Source organism: Ornithodoros turicata, chromosome 10 (genome assembly GCF_037126465.1).
Source record: "Ornithodoros turicata isolate Travis chromosome 10, ASM3712646v1, whole genome shotgun sequence".
NCBI classification, from domain to species: Eukaryota; Metazoa; Arthropoda; class Arachnida; order Ixodida; family Argasidae; genus Ornithodoros; species Ornithodoros turicata.
Genome location: NC_088210.1, coordinates 18757687 through 18778670, shown reverse-complemented (window position 1 = coordinate 18778670; position 20984 = coordinate 18757687). Strand labels below are relative to the sequence as shown.

The 20984-nt window shown below is 48.4% G+C and overlaps 1 protein-coding gene across 1 annotated transcript; it reads right to left on the bottom strand.

Moving 5' to 3' along the window:
- Positions 1-1366: 1366 nt before the first annotated feature.
- On the bottom strand, positions 1367-19948 carry LOC135370792 (neprilysin-1-like). Its single transcript, XM_064604640.1, has 25 exons — positions 19829-19948; positions 15422-15867; positions 14840-15364; positions 13641-13756; positions 12483-12539; positions 12092-12124; positions 11312-11485; positions 8618-8797; positions 8480-8539; positions 7391-7590; positions 6233-6406; positions 6086-6172; positions 5287-5390; positions 4991-5222; positions 4834-4932; positions 4050-4127; positions 3878-3987; positions 3761-3819; positions 3649-3700; positions 2946-3013; positions 2752-2888; positions 2571-2639; positions 2276-2383; positions 1647-1723; positions 1367-1588 (listed from the first exon to the last, which is right to left on the bottom strand). Exons 2-25 carry the CDS (start codon positions 15823-15825, stop codon positions 1480-1482), a joined length of 3312 nt encoding a protein of 1103 aa, XP_064460710.1. The 5' UTR covers positions 15826-15867; positions 19829-19948; the 3' UTR covers positions 1367-1479.
- Between the last annotated feature and the right edge of the window lie 1036 nt (positions 19949-20984).

Sequence of the window (20984 nt, the reverse complement as noted above, 5' to 3'; positions counted from 1 at the left end):
CGATGGTGATGCGAAGGGACACTACATTATGTGCTTCTGTAGCGAGACAGCAAGCCTTTTCACTACTAGGGATACTGCAGTGGCTGGGTACCCACTAGAACCTAACCTCGTGACCGTCCTGGACAACAGCGTCGTGAACAAGGGCGTCATGCACCATCGAAGCGCACGATGAGTATGGGTCGCGGCTACGTAGCGCAGATAGAGCGACTTTGCTGTCGCACTACACGACCCAACGATTCCAATTGTTTAATTGCGCGATTGCAATTGATTAATTGTTTAATAGGGTATATGCTACGTTAAACCATTGAAAGGAAGTCTTCTCATTTCGCCGTTTTCTTTGTACATGACTTAGAGATTCCTTTGCAGTGGCTTCTTGCTCTTGCTGAATGTCTAACTGAATGCATCCGGCCTAACTGCGTGCGCACCATCTTGGTTAATTATCTTACGGCAGGAGAGTATGATGGCTTGAGCGTTTTGTTTTGGAAGTTTCCTTCGAATTGACCTCGACATCCACTTCTTTCGACACAGTTCACAGCTCACCATGGACTGCACTTTTTATGATAACGGTACCTTCACTCTCTCCCCTTTACCAGCGGTATTTCCTCCAGATGTACTGTCATCAGTAAGTGTACCCGGGGAGCTTCTTACCTTTCCCGTCTGGGACTGTCCATAATTCCTTTCGTAACGGTGAGTCGAAGCAGGAGATATACGAACTACACGGTAAGGGCTGTTTTAAGGGCATCAGGGTAACGCTCACCGGCAACTAGTTTCCCCACTTGCTTTCCCAGTTAGTGTTTCCTCGTGCATTTTATAATCCACAATCCACTACCGGAGGAACGTCATGACGTTGATACAGACTGCAACCGAAACATATCGGGAGAGCTCGGTTCCGCGAATGGGCACTTGTTCGCTGCCTCCAATTGAAAGAAAAGTAGGACCGAAGTTCGCGTCCCTTTCAGGGACCTGAAGACCATGGCTTTCGGGCACAACCTCGTCCGCCCCTAGCTTCAAGCGTGGTTCTCAACTCTACCAAATTGGTGGCGCTGTCGAACACTATTGAGGTCTTATTCGTGGGCTGTACGTTGCTACCCGCAGTGCGAGATACTGGTTATCGCCATCACCACCACCACCACCACCGCGAGATACTGGTACTTTTTTTCGCTGCGATTTTATTCACTTGCACAGGGTGAATACGAACGCCCTAGAAAGGCACCAGTACGGTTTCGCAGACAATCGTATGGCCTACACCAACAGTTCTGTCGCCTCTTATTACCTTAGCGTTACGAAACTGCTAAATCAAACTCCGCAGTGCTTCAGGGGCATTACGGAGGGGAACCAGTCATGCCACTCGCTGTTTCGCATTCCATGTAGTTTTCTCCACTGTGAGACTTTATTCTGTCCCTCTAAGAACGTTAAAATGGACGAGTCTTGAACGTGGCCGACATGGAAGCGAGGCACCAGGTGGGATTGCAGCAATGCTTAAACGTCCCAAATATTGCATCTGACGTTCGATGGATTCATCGGTGTGTTTGCAGCACACTGGAAAGTGTCCGCGAAGTACTTTGTGTTCTTCAGTGCCAAGTTGACCCTGCGAAAGTTGACAAATGTGTTCGTGGCAAGCGTGCGGTATCAGACATGTCATATACCTCTGTTTCGTGAGCGCCATGTTTGAGGAAAGTACTTGATGCTCTATGTAGGCGTCGTTCTCTTTTGCGCAGTTGTCCTGCAATAGGAATTGCACATTGTTTTGTGTGAGGTAAACAAGTGAGGCAAACAGAAGAAAAAAGCGAAGCCTGCACTCCGAGCATGATCGAATTTTACAATGAACTCTGTGCTTGAATGGAGATATATATTACGGGGGTGGACCAAATATAAACGAGACTTTTGTTGTAGAGCGCGTTCTATCAATTAGCGCGCGCCGCCGCTTGTGCACGTGGTAGGTAGGTGGGTCAGTAGTTACGTGAGAAGCCGACCGGTCTCCGTTACATCTCCTCAGTAGTCCGTCATCCGATGTCTCGGAAAGAGGTACACCCGTCGATTAAGTTTCTTCCTCGTCAGGGTGTAAACGGGACGCCCAGTTCCTAGGTATCGTTCGCTATGTGAATACGGACTAGGGAATGCTGCAGGCACTACGTGGTACTTTTACTAGGCTGCACTAGGACTGCTTGTCTTGACTGTTATCACGGACATCGCTCCGTAGCACGAACTTTATGTCCTTCGCGTTCGACATAACATACAAGGTATAGGCCGACGCATACCAAACATGTTGCCTTACCAGCATGTAGTAAATGAAGAAGAGCATGTCGGCTGTTAACTGTTCCGCGTTTTTGAGTCGGAAATCGCGCTGCCAGATTCGGAAGATGTTGAGCAGTTGATGAAATGCCTGAAAAAAGAAAAGGGGAAGGTTGAGTTCTGGAGGAGACTTGAGTACGCCACTTCCTTATGGACAGCATTCCGCCGTGTCGTAGCCACCATTCGGTAAGAAATCGACATAGTGCTATACAGGGGCGCCTTTTTGCCCCTCGAGTTCGTAACAGGCACCGTTTCCAGCAGTCCCCACTTTACCTTACCTTAAAAGCCGGGATAAGTGCCGCGCTCTCTTCCAGGACAGACTCGTAGACCGACGCTCCATCCAGTTTCTGCAAGCGGCAGATAAAACATAGGCAGTTTTATCCTTTGGCTCAAATGGTCAGGAACTGTACGTGCTAGCTGTTTTTTTATCGCTTTTATAAGAAAACTGTGTAGGCTTGCCTGGTTCCTAACCGCGGGGGTGCCACTCATCTGGTTGTACTGATCGACGAAACATTGCCGTTTGGTTTCAAACTGCGTTGCCGTGCTTTGACTCCAAACCATCTCTGGGAACATCTTCCCCGTGTCGTAGAAGTAATCTGGGAACAAGAACATTCAACCTAGGCGTCTCGAAGGACCTCTGCGCTCCAACGTACTTTTCTCGTACATCATCTGTGTCATAGCCTTCGCTAGCCGAACACCGTATCGCGCCGAGTGGATGACGCTGAAAAAGATGTTTTTATGAAATATATCAGTGGCTTCTAATAGAGCGCCACCTGTCGCGCGCGTGGGCTCATGGGAACTTAGAGGGCCTTAGAGCATTATGAAACAGCCAGAGACTGAGGTGGAATAACAATATTTCAGGTGTGCGCAGCAGCATCGCCAGCCGGGATAAACCGTAACCGAAAGAGACGACGCTCAAAGCTCCCATGCTGCTTTGCGCAGCGCGCTTGGTGGCGCTCGCATCTTTGTAAAATCGTCTAGTGTTCGTGTCCAGGAGGTGATTCCTTGCCTAACAAATAAAGCACACTACACTCTGCGCATTGCGTAAGTGTATGTCAAAGCTTCCTTGCAACGCATGTTCCAATGCATATTTCTTCCACGAAGTTTCATATTGCAGAAGCATCTCATTATTCGAGCGTGTGACAGGAAGTTGATACATATGTATGTCAAGCTCAGTCACTGGAAAGTTGTCGCCAAAAGTTGGCAACCACAAGGACAAGGTGACTCCACCAGAGGGTACCTTATAGTAGCGTACATACCCGTCGGCTTCAACATGATATACCACCCGCTATATTCTCTACTGCGCAAAGTGGTGCGACGCGTCCATAAGACAGCTTGTTGACTGATCATACTTACAATACTGAACTGTTTGTTGGAACAGATATGTTGAAGAGTCCCATTGGCACAACTGAAAAGGAAATACGCACGCTATGCAACTTTTACGTGCCAGCTACACTGGGCCACCTACAGACTGTTTGCCTGAGTATGTCGTATTTGGCATGAAGGTCGAAAATGCTCCCGGGCCACCTGAAAAGTTGGGTTTGCAAATGGAAAAGGTCACCGCAATGAAGCCGTATTCGCTCACGCTTTGAGGTGGGCCCGATTCGTCGTATAAGCCTCCACATAGTCTTTCCGGAAATGTTTCGTGCACGAGAAGTACACAGCTAGGCCATCGCTGCCCGTCATCGACGGGAGCTGAAAGAGATACCAGGGTGAAAACGGCGTACAGAAAGAGGGGAAGAAGAAAAACACTACACCTGGTTCATGTGTGCCTGAAATTTGTCTTTGATTGTCACCCACACGGGATAGAAGTTGAGAATCTTCTGAGATGAGATCTATATTGTGAGGATCGCGGTAAAAAAACTGATGTACAAGCAGCTATAGGAACATCCTCAAGAAAGAAATCTTCAGTTGCCCCGAGGAGCCCTCTGTGAGCACGGGATCTTTTTTGTGTGCGCGCGCGCGTGTGTGTGTGATCCTGTATTTATCCTGTATCGCCTTGTGTGAAAAGGGTTCCATTATTGGGGGGAGTGGGGTGACGCAAAGAGCTCCCGCTCCGGCTGACGCTACCCTAATGACGTCACTGGACTGGACCGCCCCTCCCCAAGCCGTTCATCCCGCGCGGAATTGTCGCGGAACGGAAGATGTCGCCTTTGGTTCCCGAATCGTAAACCTGGACGCATCCGCATCATTAATCTCACACGAGATATTGCCTGTCAAAGACACGCAGATAGAGGTGGAAGGTAACGGTGGAAATGCTTACCTAGAGACTGTTACAAAATGTCATACGAACTGTCTATGCACCGGATATGCGGGGGGGGGGCAGTGAGGAGATTCAGGGATGAATTGGGAAGATGGGATGGGATATCAACTACACCCATTGACGACAGGCCTAACTGCAGTGCGTGAGAAATACAGGGCATGCGTACAAGTGCAGTTCTCGTAGTTCCCAGACGTCCTGATACAACTTGCTTCTTTAAGCTCACTTAGCTACACTTGAGCTTACTGTGCGAAATACCCGTCCTGCGAGTATATGCTCACCTTTTTCTCGGCGATATACCTGGTAAAACTGTCCATCCACGTCGCGTTCCGAATATTTTCGATGAATACTCGGGATATCTTGTCGGTGGACATTCTAGCCTGTTTAGAAACACCCATCCACTGTAGACACGTCAACACGTTAAAGGCGGTTACTTACAATGACTTCCTTGAAGTGAGACTTGTTGATGTGTTGGGAATAAACGTTTAACAGGTAGAGAGGTATGAGATTGTCGATGCTGTGCAAGCACGCCCTCCATCGGTCCAAGCTTGGCCTGTACGCACCAGTGGCATGCTGGTACCACAACACGCGTAGTGGTTTTAGTTCAGTTGGCAGATATACAGAGGCCTCTACCATCGCCCAAAATCCGATGTAGTTGAGCACAACGAACCTGCGTTGGATAGCATCAATGAAGCGACCTCAAGGCCTGTCCTGCGACACTGGAAACGACGTACGCTTGTTGACGTTGTAGAAGAGAAGGCAGATTTGTAATGTAAGCTGGGGACTTGATCAGTATCCTCGTGGTGCCAGCCAAGTTGTTGAAGACAATGTCCAAGAGCTGGGGGAAGAGTGGTAGAACAAAAGGCATAACTGCTGTGAGGAACATTAGCCTTATACTCGGAACACATTATGACGACCCAGAACCATGCTGCAAAAAGAGCCTTCCACCCAACCCCTTATAGATAAGGTCAACTACACGTCGGTTAGCGTATCCTTGACGGTGACTCGGGATCTCGCTAATTACTTGTGCAACAGATAATCGGCAATGGAATAACTGTAGCAGGAACTGTTGTATTCACCAGCGCACACTAACAAGAACACGCCAACCGGTCCACGAGAGGTGCAAATGCGCCGATGTCCCCCCGCTGATGCGCTGATGCTGAGGTCGTCGAGCAAACTGAAACTGGGAGTCCGGAAGCGGACCTCAGTGCGACAAGGCATGCCTTGCAGTCAACACGAGTCTGGGCGGCGCAATGCCTTGAAATCAGGGGGACCCCAGATCCCAACCGGCGCCTTCTTCCATCCCCCCCCCGCCACCCCCAGTTCATGCCCAAAAAGGCATGGCAACAGCTTATGGCATTTTATTCGTATGCGGTACCTGAGATAACACTTTGGCGCCTCATCTCCATGAGAATTTTGCATGCCCTTCACAAATTCAAGTGGTCCACAGTAACCCTTGTAACCCCCACTTCTGCCGGCATTATAACGACAGACGCTTCCGTAGACATTTAAGGACTCTAGAAGGAAGCTTACAGTTTTGTAATCCGCGGGGAGCAGTTGCAGCTGCGTTATCTTGAACCGTGTGGTACCTTTGGCAGTGTCTGCGGGTCGACTGAGCGCCTGGTGGAAAAATGCGACATAAACGTTACATATGAACTTTTCGCTCGGCATATACCTTACGTTGACGATCTCTTTCGCGAAGATGGTGATACTGGGCGCCTGGGCATTCAGGTTGCCTCTGCCCGAAACGGTGCCCCCGACTTCAAGGGCCTTCTGGACTGCATCATCAAAGTAGTTCACTTGTTGATTGCGGTACACATCGCTCTTTCGCAGGAGTACATCAGGCTCGTCTATCTGTAACAGAGAACTTGGCTAAGACAACATTCCAAGAAGTGAATATCAACGGTCGCCGACAAGCATGGATGCACTTTTGTGGTGTCGCCACTAATGTGCATGTGTAAAGCACGAGCGCCATCGCCATCATTAAGTGTTCTTGAACTGGTTGTGGTCCGAGCAAGACACGACTACTTTCCGTACATATATCATCTGGGCACGCAACCCTGGGGGAGTCTTCGCAGAATCACTTTAACCCAGTAGTTCTCAAACGGGGTTCCGCGAACATGATGATGTCGATCTCACGCGAGTGTGGCTCGGGCTGGCTGTGGGATTGACATCGAAATTGCTGGACCATGTGGCTGTGGTTGGCGCTCATAGTAACGAGCAGAGATAGTAGCTATCGTCATTTATCGTTGTGTAGTAATAGGGTCACAATCACGGGCTCCATAGCCCTCCCACGCCCCCACCCAAAATCTTACATTTGGGAGTGCAATTTGGGGAAGGCAACAAGGGAGAAGTCCCCATAGAGCCCACCCCTCGAAATATTTTCTGGTTACCATCCTGGTCGAGGACCACTGCTCCAACCCCGTTTGTTCGGTGGTAACCACCACCGCGCCCAGTCAAGCTTCGGCTTGTACAGTGCTGGACAAAAGTTTACGGAACGGGCTCTGGCGCATGCCTTCCTCAGAGTGAGAGGCTAGCAGCGCATGGTACCGTGCAGATGAATGGGTTACCTAGGCACCTGTCTGTAAGTCCGTACGGTCCCATTTGCAGATTGCGTGTCAATCTGAGGAAGGCATGTGCCAGAGCGTTTTCCGTAAACTTTTGTCCAGCACTGTACCATCGCTGCCAATGACCACGCCGTCCTATCACCTTCGTTGCTATTTGGTCTCAAGAACGTTCTAGCCAGTGGCTGTGTAGGAGACCTCTTTACCGCTCCCCTGCAGTTGTTCCATTTGTTCGCGTAGACCCCTCATAGCCACGGGTGACCCACACGCTTACCGCGATGATGAATTTGTCAACTTCTTCTGGGTCCGGCTCGATGGTGACCTTGACGAGAGCGTGGATATTTAGAAGGCGGGAAGTTTTTCCTGCAGCTGTCCATATCTGCGTGCCCGCGGGTGCCGTGAAAGGCCAGCCGCTGAGTTCACACTCCTGTAGAACAGTCTTCCACGAAGAATATCCGTGCGCAGTTGATGAACCTGCGGAGCGTGTCCCACCATAAAGCTGTGCACGTGGAAATCTAACTGTGATACAGGCATAGGCAGGCATAAGCAGGGGACTGCATTAGAACAGAAACGGTATACGGTCGCCACGCACTTGCAATGAGAGCACGAATGGGATCACGCTGCTGTACCTACGCCGCCAGCTCCCATCCCAGTGAAGATGGTTGAGCACGATTGTCAACCCGAGACACGCTCAACCGGACTGACTGACACCCAGTCCGAGTGGCCATAATAATCAGGGCTGCCGCTAGGAGCGTGGAGAGCAAGGCAACCTCCATCTTGCTGTTACGCAAGGTGGAGATTTCATGCTTAGGAAGCCCCTGCGCCCACTACAAATGTCTACGCTGTAGGTACGAACTGATATTTGCGTTTGTAGCTTAAAGACGGTTTCCACTGACTGCAACAGGCAAGGATTTGAGCAATCAACCAGGACATGTCACACTGCCCAATCAGGTTACAGCTGTTGAAACAGGTACTGTATCAGGACCAATCACGCTAAATATTATTGCTAAATGGTGTCTGAATGACTATATGGATGGGTGTGCCATGGGTGGATACTGGATTCGGCAAACACGGCACGCTTGGTGACGCTACTTCGAACATCGCGCACCTGGAACACACTTGTCTGTAATCTCGCCAGCAGTGTCGTACGGCACACAGCGCCACCAAATTGGGACATTTACGTGAGCGCAGTCTTCCTGTAATGCTCGCAAGCTCTCCACTCTGCTGGCATCCTTTCAGCGTCGAGTCGAGGGGGATCGTCCCGCCACGAGCAGGAAATTACAGACAAGTGTGTTGCAAGCAGCACCTAGTGCACAGAACTGCGTGTCACTACATGCTGTACTATACAACGTCTGCTCCTTACTCTCATCTCTGCATTGATTGTAGAGTTCGTACAACTTGTCCGTGCCCTGCAAAGATGTATCTGGAAACGAAAAGGAAAAACAGGAGCAAAACAAGCAGCGATACATAATTTTGTCAGAATATGTTCTTCTGGCCTCACCAGTAATGCTTTGGTATATCGCGTTCTCCAACTGCTCGTAGAAGAGGGTGTCTGGTGTCACGTGGTCTGGTCTGAGACCTGCAGAGACTGTATGATCCTTCTGGAATGCTGTGCAGACGTGGTCATAGAAGTCGTTGCAGGGATTCACTTGTCTATTGAGGATTTCGGTTAGAAACCTTCCTAAAGGAAACGGATACAGATAGTGTGCATATATTAGGCTGCAACCAACTGCCGGGACGCCAGTTTCAAGACTAACTCGCACGTACCCTAACCTGTTATACCCTTTGTGGGGGGCTACTCTACGGACGCAGCACTGTTCATTTACCACCGACTACGAATGCTTGCAGTGGTAGCCAGAGGTACTGTGTACTTTTTAAGAACTGAGTAGAAGCTTCAGGACGAGAGCTGCAGAGATTTTGAACAGGGTCTCCTGTTCTGCTAATAGAGAAGAGAGCCGTAGCGACGGGGGCGCGAGAGGGTCAACCGTCCCGGGCGCCCTCGCCAGAGAGGGGACCGAACGGCAATCCCTGGCAGGTTGGTTGGACAGTATAAAGTAGGAATGAAAGGAGCTTGAATTTACGGTCTCGGCAGTGCAAATGGGCGTTTTCCTTTCTTTGTTGACAAGGCTTCTGACGGCAGTGAGGGATGGGAGGCTCATCAGATTTGCCCTACCCGGGGCGCAAACTCGCCTCGCCACGGCTCTAGTTATGCTGGACTCAGTAAGAAGACTGTCTCCGTTCAGAATATCTGCTTGTCCCGACCCGGGGCTTCTTCTCCAATCTACCTTCACCGTATACCGCTAGACTTCCTACTTTTCATATCTGTGACGACAACGGTCCGCCAACGAGCGATAACAATCCAGTCAGCAGGCACCCGAATAACCATTCAAAGATGATGATGAAAACCCTTTGCTAGTTGACAATCGAGGGGGGGGGGAATAATGGATGCATCTTTGGACATTGTGGCAAACGTGTTCAGACGCGCTAACTTTATAGGGCCACCGGTGACAGCAAATTTTTGGCGAAAATCTTCTCGAAAGGGCAGCTAGCTCAATGACAGTTGAAGAAAAGGCACAGTCATTCAATTGAAGTATGCAACTGGGCGTTGTAAGGTTTGTGTTGTGTTTGTCCTTATCCGCTACAACGTTATATGGGCAGCTAGTTGTTGCAAACGCAGACAGACGGGACGCAAGCGAAAACTACCTTGCAACCATGTCAAGGAGCATCAGGATTTCGAGATGTTCACGCCGCCACGGGATCGTGATACAGATGTCGTTTGGCTCGGTCCGCATACAAAAGTGTGCGTGAAAACCCCTTGCATCAGGTTGCCTTCAGACGGGATACGAGTTAAGCCTCGATTTTTATTTCAACTGGTTTGTTCGTTTAAAAAAGCTTACTCGATCCCAGAAGGTTCCGAATCTTCGGCGAAACAGTCCGAGCATTCCAACGTACGTAATCCCAGTACGTATCTTAGTATCGAGATCAAAATCCAACAGTCCCACACACCCGTTCAGTGCAGTGTTCTGCTAGGGGCTTCATGGCTGGTGGTATATCTAAATGCCATATTGCTATTACCAACGTTGTGACACAGGATAAAAATTAAAATAATTCAAAACAAAATTATTCAAACGTATCATCAAATTTAAAATAAAAAAAAATGGCAACGACTTCCAGTCTTTCGGTCAGTCTTTCTGACCTCCACTTAAGCTTGTATCGCATTAATACTAACAGAAAACAAGCTCTGGCTTTCTTCCTTGTAAGCCTTTCAGTTACCGCTCCGCATTTTTAGTCGCTTAATCAATTAATTTGATTTGATTCGGGTTTTATTGGCGCATCAGCTACAAAGGCCATAATGCGCCAAATGCCACTGAAGACTAGCTAGTTAAAAAGTTCATGTTCAGGAGTAAAATTGTTAGATTAGTATTTAAAATCACATATCTTTAAAAAAACCAGTAGATGGGTAGAAATCCAGCGAACCGGTAGAGATGTAGGAAGGGAGTTGCCTCAGGACAGAAGCCGCCGATATTTCGAACAGAGACTGTTCTTCTGGGCACCGTCCTCATCATTGGGATGGTATTTAAAGGATTATGTGTGACGTGTTTAAAGGTTCATGCGAATTGTGGGTCAACAGCCCGGAGGGAAGAAAGGGTCCGTACGGGCTTCTACGGTCGGAGTATCTTTAAAAAACCTATACACGTTCTCAAAAGGAATAAAACTGTCATCACCATATAGTTTCTATAAAAGAGAGCAAAGTGATGTTGACGAAGATGTTGGTACACTGAACACGTGATGAGGATGTGAATGATCGAAAGCTGTTCCCCACAGTGGTTGCATTCCTGTGGGTACGTGCGTCCCAAACGAAGGCGGGAGGATAGCACTTCGTACAGTCGACTGGACATACCAAAGTAACTGGAGCCTACATAGGGCTTGATACTATGTAATTTATTATTGGTTTGCCGGTCCCAAGATGCTTGCCAGCCGTTATTGATGCATCTTTTTAGACATAGTTTGAGATCTTGTTATGGAATTTAGAAAGGGGTTATGTCACTTGTTAACGCAGCCGTAGCATCATGATCAGCTCGTTCATTGCCAGGTATCCCAACATGACAGGGTACCCAGCAGAAGAGTAACTGATAGGCCATGTTAGCTATAGTGCTTAGTCGTTAGTTAACTGAACGTGCAGTAATAATCGTACCTTCATTAGCACAGTATTCGGTATTACAGATGTAATAATCTGGTCCTGAAGGACCAGGCGGTACAGGCCCAGGTGGTCCAGGAGGTCCTGGAGGTCCTGGAGGTCCAGGTCCTGGTCCTGGTCCTGGGGTTGGCCATCCCGGCCCAGTCGGCGGCCCCGTTGGTATTTCGTCAGCTGAAATGTAATCGGCACTTTGTCACAAACCCCTTTCTGAATTTCACCGGGGCAATGACCGTTCATTGCACTTGTATGCCTTCTCAGGTTCCTTCTGTTCGCACCGGCCTCAGTGTATCAGGTGTTAGAGCATCCGCGTGCTGGTCCCATGGTTGCAGGTTCGATTCCGGTCGGTACGCCAGCAACTTTGGTGACAGGGTAGAAGTTGTCTAGGAGGACAGTTTTCGCGAGGACAGTTATATCGGTGTGCTGAGCTTTGGGCGCGCGTTCGTTGGCCAAAATTAATTCCACAGACCGACCACTGCGGCGTCGCTCATGATCATTGTTTTCTCGCGACGCAAAGCCTTGGCCAATCAATTGGCCTTCTGCTCGCCTTGTATTTGTACAGCAGCATGAACATTGTGATGGTTCGCAGCGCTGTCAGCAAAATACATGTTCCGTTTTCAATGTCCTGGCTCAGACAAACAGATAAGACCAATGAGGAACGGTATATTTATTTGAAGGTTCACCGAAGAAATGTAATTAAAGGTGTACTCGCACCGAATGCAACGCGGGCTGTTCCAGCCCATGTCCCGAGAACAAATGCTGCTGATGATGTTCACTTACTTTCTGTCGTTTTTCCCCCTGCTCCGCCAGTGCCTGAAATGAAAATAGGGAATTAGAACTTCAAAATGCTGTTACTGTGTGTATTCACACTAGCGACATCCACGTGGAATATTTTCAGTGGAAGCTCCGCCTCGTGTTATGGAGAGCGTTCACATGACGCTGAGATGTCGGAAGTGGCACACATAGCAGATGACACCCTGTCGTCTGCTACGGAATATCTTGTGGCTGAGCCGCAGGGATATTCATCGTTGTTAAAAGAGCACGAAAAGACATTAGAAGACATTGAAAAAACATCGACATGACGTTGTGCGAGTCTTCCGCTGGCGTATTCTGGGGAATATCGCTCGTATGAATGGGGGCACGGTTAGCGACGTTATCCCTCCGCACGTACCTGTGCCTCCGGTACCTGTTCCTGTTCCGTGGCCTGGGATGTGAGTTGTCTTGTCAGCTGCGAATGTTTTAGATACCTTATTGGTCGACCTTCCGCACAATGCATGGTATGAGGTCATTCAGATGCGCGAACCCAGACAGAACCCATCATGGATAGCGACAATTAAATGATGTGCCATTTACCCCTAGGAACACTTGCACCCTACTATAGCCTGTTTTGCAGTGTTCCGATAGCTTCCAGTTTTCTAAAAGATTTTGCCAGCGTATCATGAACTGTATCAGGACTACGCAGCACATACTCTTACATCAAAAGCAGATTCTAGGTTGGGACTGCAAGGGATGGCGTGGGATGCGTAGAGTCACTAAATAGGGGTACAGAGTAACACATTCCTTTTCCGCGCCGGAGCCGCCACTCGGTGCCCCCGATAGGGCCGATCGTGTCACGTGGTCTCTTCCAAGAACGCGCCATCCATGTTGAGTCTCCTCGATCCAAAACCAGTTTCCTCGGTTGTAAGCTGGCTCGACTGCGCGCTGTTCTCCGACGGAGAAGGGGGAGATTGGCGTCCCGTTGCTAGGCGACGAAGCCACGCCGGACCCAAGATGGCGGTCCCGCTCGCCGGCCTGGCTGAGTGTCGCTACTCTGCTTCCTATTTAGGGACTCCAGGGATGCGGTCCCACACAAGAATAACAATAACAATAATAAAGGTTTTTTTTCGTTCGACGCAATTTTTTTTACGAAAAAAAAGAGAAAAAGAAAGAAGCTAAGACTGGAACATAGATGCAGTTTTTGGAGGAAGGTTTTACGACCAGACGGGCATTTTGTCAAAGAGCATGTAGCTAGGCTAATTACTTGAAATATAATGAGAAACCTAACCATTCCTTAGATTCACGAGACGGCTAGTAGTGGCACGCGACAAAAAAGCGGGGGGCTTCTAACGCGCGTTGTTTCAAATAATGATGTAGCCAGTACAATATGCTGTCCCGTCTGGACACAGTTCGGATCCTCGGATCCTCGTATATCACGTCGTCACGCTTCACTCCGGAAGATATCAACAGACACATGTCACAACAAGATGGTATCCCTCTGAGGCCCCGTCGCGTTTCTATTTTCTCTTTTTTTTTACTCGTCATTCTTTTGAACGAACCTGCATACACGTACCTGGGAATGTAGATCCAGTTACCGATATAATTACGACGATAACGACAAAGATGAAGATGATGATCAAAATGATTATTAACGATCTCTCTGGGAACAATGTCAACGTGGTGTCTTCGCTGAAACGTAAAATACAACACTTCTTAATGCGGGTCATTCATATGAACTCATGTTATTGTCCGAGAAAGCTCTTTGTATGACATACCTGGGCGATTTTTAGTTTTTGTTTTCTTTTGTTTTTACACCCCACCCCCAAATGTGCGTAGGATACCCGAGGTCAGCGCCTGCAGCTGTCGCTACTTCGATAACCTCCTTCGTGCGTACTCAGCTGCAAATACGCCTAAACCTTGAGGGAAGTGCTGTGCTAAACTAGAGAGATACTGGAGGAGCAGACTAGCAAGCAAGTTCTCCTGCTGGTTCCTCCTGCGCGCCGTCTAATCCATGCACAGCATTCAATAGTATTCTTGTCATGTCGTCTGCCCTAAAGCGCGAACGTCGAGCTTATTTAGCTGTATTCCTGTTAAGCTGTATTCCACAGCTCCCTGGACAATACCTGAGTGGAAAAAGTTTACCATCCTTTGTGGTCATAGCAGATCTTTATGTCTCATATTTTGTAACTCAATTTTCGTAGTGGTATGCGGGGTTATTAGTGCTAGGCATGGTTTGTTTTACTCCCCCTCATGCAATGCCCTTTGAGGCTCCTAAGGTATAGTAAATAAATGAGTAACGTAGTGTAACGCTGTCAAACGGAAGTCCTTTGACAAGCTGATATCATATGCTACCAACCATGTATTAATAGACCTCTACCCGAGAAACTTCATCGTGACGTCGGTAGACAGACTAAAACCGAAACAAATCGGAAGGGGAGGGCTGGGTTCTGCGGATGTGCACTTGTTCGCTGCCTCCTATTCAAAAAGAAAGGCAGGACCGAAGGTCGCGTCCCTTTCAGGAACCATCGTAATCCCCTCAAGATCCTGGGTTTTGGACGCGACCTTTGTTCGCCTTCCTCCGTCGACCTTCGAGCGTAGTTCGACTCTACCAAATTGGTGACGCTGTGGAACACTATGACGTAATTTGTTTACAAACCGAGAGGTCTATAGAGGATATTACACAAGTTGTACAAAAGAGCAGACGTTGGGAATGCGAGTATCGGAAGTGAGGTCAGCTGACGGCTTCTCACCGGTTTCAGCAGGGTTTCTCACCTGGGGTAACGATCATGATACATCTTCCTCATGTCTCGCTCAATGGATGACATTTCTTCGTGGCTTCGCTCCAGTGGTAGAGGTGGAACCGGAGGGCCCGCAGGAGGTGGGCCAGATGCCGCGAGGAAGACGGGCACAGGAGGAGCTGCACCTAGTTGCGGGACGCCCCCTGGTGGTGCCGCCGTCAGCGGTGCGACAGCAGCAGCTTCCACGTCCGATCTCTTTTTGCGTTCTCGCCTCTCCTCTACGTCGTAGTAATGTCGCTCCGTAGACGACATAACGCTTTGGACGTCCCCCGCGGCCACGTTGACCTGCGAGTGAAAGGACGGCGAAGACACCCTGATGTGGGTCACTGGTTCTGGTGGCGGCATCTGGCCAGCGTAGTCATAGTAGCCGTCGGGAGCAGACTCGTAGTACTGTACGTCCACGTAATACCGGTCCTGGTCGCCCATTACTTCGTCGGGATAGTATCCAGCAGGTGGGGGCGGGTACCCTTCTTCATAGAAGCGGCGCTCCTGTGGGAACCTGAGGAACGGTTGCGAAATAAGTGTGAGCTGCGAGGAGAGCACTGTTGGTACCTACTTTCGGGACCACTCCAGAGTAACATCGGGAACCAACGGTGCCTTTGTCGTCGGTGCCTTTGTCGTCGCTGCGGCCGAAGCTGGAACCGGAGCTTGTGGGGAAGGAGTTGACTGCTCGCCCTTGGAAGATGCATCTTTTGATGGTTCCTTTGAAGCCTTATCTTTTGATTTGTCTTTTGATTTGCCTTTTTTCTCCTTGGACTTGCTTCCCTTCTTTTTCTTGCCTTTTGATCCTTTCTTGGATCCTTTCTTGCTCTTGGAGCCTTTCTTGCCCTTGGAACATTTCTTGCCCTTGGATCCCTTTTTGCCCTTGGATCCTTTCTTGCCTTTGGATCCTTTCTTGCCTTTGGATCCTTTCTTTCCCTTTTTCTTCTTGGCATCATCGTCGTCCTCCTCTTCTGGCATGTTGGAAGTTGGACACTACCCTGTTCTCCACAGGCACTTGTTCTGCATAAGCACAGGCATTAATGTGAAAAGATGGTATTCCGTACCCGGACCACTCGATTTTTTAACGAAAGGAATTACACACAATGAAATAAACACTTTTACCTGAAAGAAGTGAAAAAAAATTAACAAATGGGAAGAAGAACAAGAATCGAATGCTGTCTGAAACATGTACAAGATTGAGTTTTATTCAAGGCGGTCCGCCATGCTTACCGAAGAGGCATAAGCACTTTGGGGGGCACAGTTTTATGCCGATACGATGTTAACGGGCGAGGATGTGTCTGATAAAACACGTGTATGTAAACAACGTACTAAATAAAATACACCATGAGAAACAGATAGTACACGCGATACATACAATACGTAAGAGGTACACCCGTAAGGTAGGATGTCTTGTTTACATCCGGCTAGCTGCGTGATGCATGATTCAAGCGGCTCCCCGCGATGACGCAGCCACATCCCCTCAACACGATGCAGTACCTGTATAACGATAGTAATAATGTGTTTGACTGCACCGTATATTATCAGAATGTCCGCGGCCTTCGTACGAAAAACGTTGAGTGCCTCCACAATGTCATTGATCTTGATTTTGATGTCCTTTGTTTGACTGAGACGTGGCTGTGGCCAGGCATACCAAGTTCCTCGTGTTTTCCAGAATATTACACTGTCTTTAGGTCCGACCGTTGTGAGACGCAAGCCCAAAGGGGTGGCGGTTCGCTTATTGCTGTGCGGTCCCGTTATAGCTGTCGCCGTCGTTCCGATCTTGAGCTAGTGCCCGATTGTGTTTGGGTTGAGCTCATCCTCAGTGGCAATGACCGGATACTAATAGGCGTGCACTACTTTCACCCTGGATTTAGCCCAGATGCCCTTGAAAGGTACTTCCTACTTCTGGGAGAAAAATTAATTCGACTGCAATGTAAAATATTAATTTTGGGTGACTTCAATGCTCCTGGTGTCGACTTTATTAGCAATAACGTAACAGCGCATAGCTCCTGCTCAGTCCGTTTCTGCCATTCACTTCTTGACTTTGCTCACTTTCATCAGCTCGTGCAACTGAATAATGTCCCTAACAAGGACGGTTACACGCTGGACTTATGTTTTTCAAACTTCAGTGCCTCTGTCGAGCGCGCGCTCTCGCCTATCGTTCCTATTGATGGTTATCACCCCCCTCTGTCCATTGTACTCCCACACGTACGGGCCGATGTCACGCGTCCCCAGTCCTCCAGGTTGGCTCTCAATAGAGGCGACTATGTCGGCCTCTATCATCATCTTGATTCATGTGATTTCTCGTCTGTACTTAGCTGTTCTGACCCCAACGACGCCGTATCTCGCTTTACCGAAATTTTTGTTGACAGCATTACTGAGTATGTTCCGCAGTATACACCTCGTCGTTCAAAGTATCCACACTGGTTTTCCCCTGAATCGCGTCGCTATCTCAGTAAGAAAAAGTATTTTCACAGGAGGTATAAAAAACATGGGAACGCGGCTGACTACGAACAATTTGTTATTTTTCGCGCACGTTTCAAAAAAGCCGTTGTGCACGACCGCAGGTTGCACTTGAGCACCGTCGAAGCGAATGTAAATGATAATCCTCGTAACTTCTGGAAGTGGCACAAACTTCAGAAACGCGGTCCGGTCATGTCGCCTTCTCTCAGTGACGGTCACGCCTTGTATTCTGACCCTCCAACCGTTGCAAAGATGTTTGCTGCGCAGTTTAGTTCGGTGTACGACGGTACCAGTAACACTACTGCTTCCGCTGATTTCAAGACCGCACCGTACACTGATGATTTGCCCACATTTGTTATCACTGAGAGTGATGTAAGCGACGCGATCCGCAGGTTGAAACCCACAACAACACCCGGCCCCGATGGAATTCCAGCTGTTTTTCTGAAAGCTTACTCTGATATTGTTACACCTGTACTATCGTTTATTTATAACTTGTCACTGAGATGCAATAATTTCCCTAGTCACTGGAAGTCATCCGTTGTGATTCCTATCCACAAGTCAGGAGACCGGCACATTGCGACCAACTACAGACCGATCAGTATTCTATGTGCGCCTTCCAAAGCGTTTGAGCACATCATATATACGCACTTGTCGTTCTTCAAACGCAAGCTCGTTGACTCTCAACATGGCTTCATGACAGGCAGATCTACGGTAACAAATTTGGTATCCTTCATGTCCTCTGTTGCCCCTGTCGTCAGTGCTCGCGGTCAGATTGATGTTGTCTACTTCGATGTATCAAAAGCTTTCGATTTAATGAGTCACGGCGTCCTACTAGATAAGCTACGTACATCCGGTGTTTCTGACCCGCTTGTTGCATTCTTCGAGTCATACCTAAGTCAACGTTCCTGTTCTGTTTTTGTCTCGGGCGCGTACTCAGATGCATATGTCCCCACATCTGGGGTTCCTCAGGGATCCAACCTAGGTCCCCTGCTTTTTAATATTTTTGTGAATGACATGTCATCCTGCCTCAAACATTCTACTCTACTTCAGTATGCGGATGATTTCAAATTAATGAAAGTGATCTCTTCGGTTTCCGACTGCTTACAGCTACAGGCAGATATATCCAATATACTGTCATGGTGCAGTGCCAACGGTCTCAAAATTAACAGCGCAAAGACGAAAGTTGTCTCGTTCACACGCAAGACAAATATCTCAGTGTTTCGATACTTCTCCGACATTGAAATATGTCGTGTTGACAGTATCCGAGATTTAGGAGTTATTTTTGATGCCAAACTGCTATTCCATGAACATGTCACAGCGGTCCGTTCTTCCGCTCTTCGCACGCTGGGCCTCCTGTCATATACATGCAAGGAGTTTCAGACTCCTGCTGTCTTCGTTAAACTATACAAGTCCTATGTTCTTCCTAGGCTTGAATATGCCTCTGTTGCTTGGAACGCACTTTCAGGTACTGATACAAAGCGTCTTGAGGCTGTACAAAAACGAGCGCTTCATATCATACACAATGGCTTTTTACGAAAAAAGTTATTGTATGACTATGACACACTACTGCAATATTTTCACCTTCACCCACTGGCCACACGTCGCTCTATCGCCGACGCCCTATTTCTGTACAAATGTGTCCATGCCCGTGTTGATTCGCCACTCCTGCTGAGCCTCCTAAACTTTTGTATTCCTCGCGCGGCTTTTCGTAATCCACCAGTCTTCTACGTTAAACGCTTCTGCCCCAGCGATCCGATTACCCGAAGCCAAATTCTTCTGAACTCGCTTCCCCCCACATGTGATATTTTCCACACCTCAAGCGCATCCCTTAAACGCGACGTTATTTCTTTCCTTCAGCAGTGAATTTTCAATCGTGATATTCTTTCCTTTGTTTTGTACAGTATATAGTCTCATTCCATCTTATCACTTATGTGCTGCGCGTAATCTATGTATTGTAGTTTTGTTGCTGATATGTCATTGCATGTACTGCGTGGTATACTTGTCTGTAAATATGTAAGTACGTATGCCTGTTATGTTTGTAATGTACCTCTGCTAGTATCCCACTGTATATGTATCATATATATGTCTGTACATAATTATTTGTGCGTTTATGTCTGTATTGTATCCTCTGTGAGTTATGTGTATTGTGTGCGCCAACACCATGGCCTTAGCGGCCGTTCTTGGGCACTAATAAAAATTATTATTATTATTATTATTATTATTATTATTATTATACACCGCTGGAGATACACAGCTAGAGTAAACATGGACTGCGCACCGAAACCTGACGATACGTACTACGGTAAGACCGTGTGCAGCTACAGACTATTGCAAAGCACAAACACGGCATTCATTATTACATTCCATTCACTGCAGACTTTTACGCTACACGGGTAGGTCTGACTTTCAGAGGTCGAATCAAGTCGTCTTTGACCAACCCTTCAGCAAAGCTATGCTTATCAGTCTGCGCACAAAAACATAATCGATTTTTCGCGTGAGGGTTTCATAATTAACTCACCATTCGGGACGAAGTTTGAAAATCCCTTTGCTTCGACGAGCGCCTTCCGCTAGATGCTGCCGTTCCTTGGCGTGACCCAGCGCGTGGGCCACGTTCTTCAGACCCGTGCTTTCACCTGCACTGGCTACGTCATTTCGCGCGTTTATTAAATGTTTGTTTTCATCGACACAGGACGAAGCCACGACCCATCAGTCCAGGTCGTGGACGAAACCTGTGTGCAAGGAATAGCCACCCTTCCAGTCGTACTAAACATTCCTACTGTCACGCCCAGAGCAAGCCGCCAATCGGATCGACATTGCCACTGGAGCGTCGCAGGGACAAGCGCATCGCTAAGGACAACAGGCGAACTCTCCCGGAACCCTCCGTCCGTCCGGGAACCTTTTCCTTGTGCCTGGACGTTCGTTCCAAACAGGCCGACCAAGGGGCACCACTCTCCATCCATCCCGGGCCCCGGCTTGAGACTTACTCAACACCCCTCCCCTTAGGGAACTTCAGCACCCCCTAAAAAGGAAAACCCTACTCAAACATCTGGCCGTGTACTCTGACCGAACCATAGCTTAAAGAGACAGGGGCATCAATGTGTGTCAACGCCATGTCTGCGCTAAACGTGTGGCCCGCGAAATACTCCCTTTTGCAGTGAGCAAACCCTACCCTACAGCATCTATATCGCCACGGGTATCTGTTTCAGCCATGTCTGATGCCTTCTTCGTCGAGGTGCAGAGAGACATCATCATCATCTTCTGGAGCGATTAATTCCCGCTCTTTCGTACTCCAATGGCGAGTTCGACTGGCTGGCCGGTCCGAAGCGGTCTGTTTCATTAGTCCATCCTGGCCGGATTCGCATGCGTCGCTTATCGTTTCCCAGGATATTCGGTTTCTTTGTTCGTCAATAAAGTTACCTATTGAACCATCCTCGTACAGTGACACAATCAGTGCCTGACAACCGCTGTTAAACTTCCGTTTGTTTGAGAAACGAGATCATGGCCTGTCATACGCAGTTTTACTTTAGGCTGACACAGGAGCGTCGGAAGATGCGTGTACCGGGGAAGGGGGGAACTTCCTCTCCTACAGGGGCCTCGCCTCCCTCTGTTTCATGCACAGAGATCGGGCGGGGAGTATTTTTACAAGATATTTACAGAATTTGCATGTTCGCTTG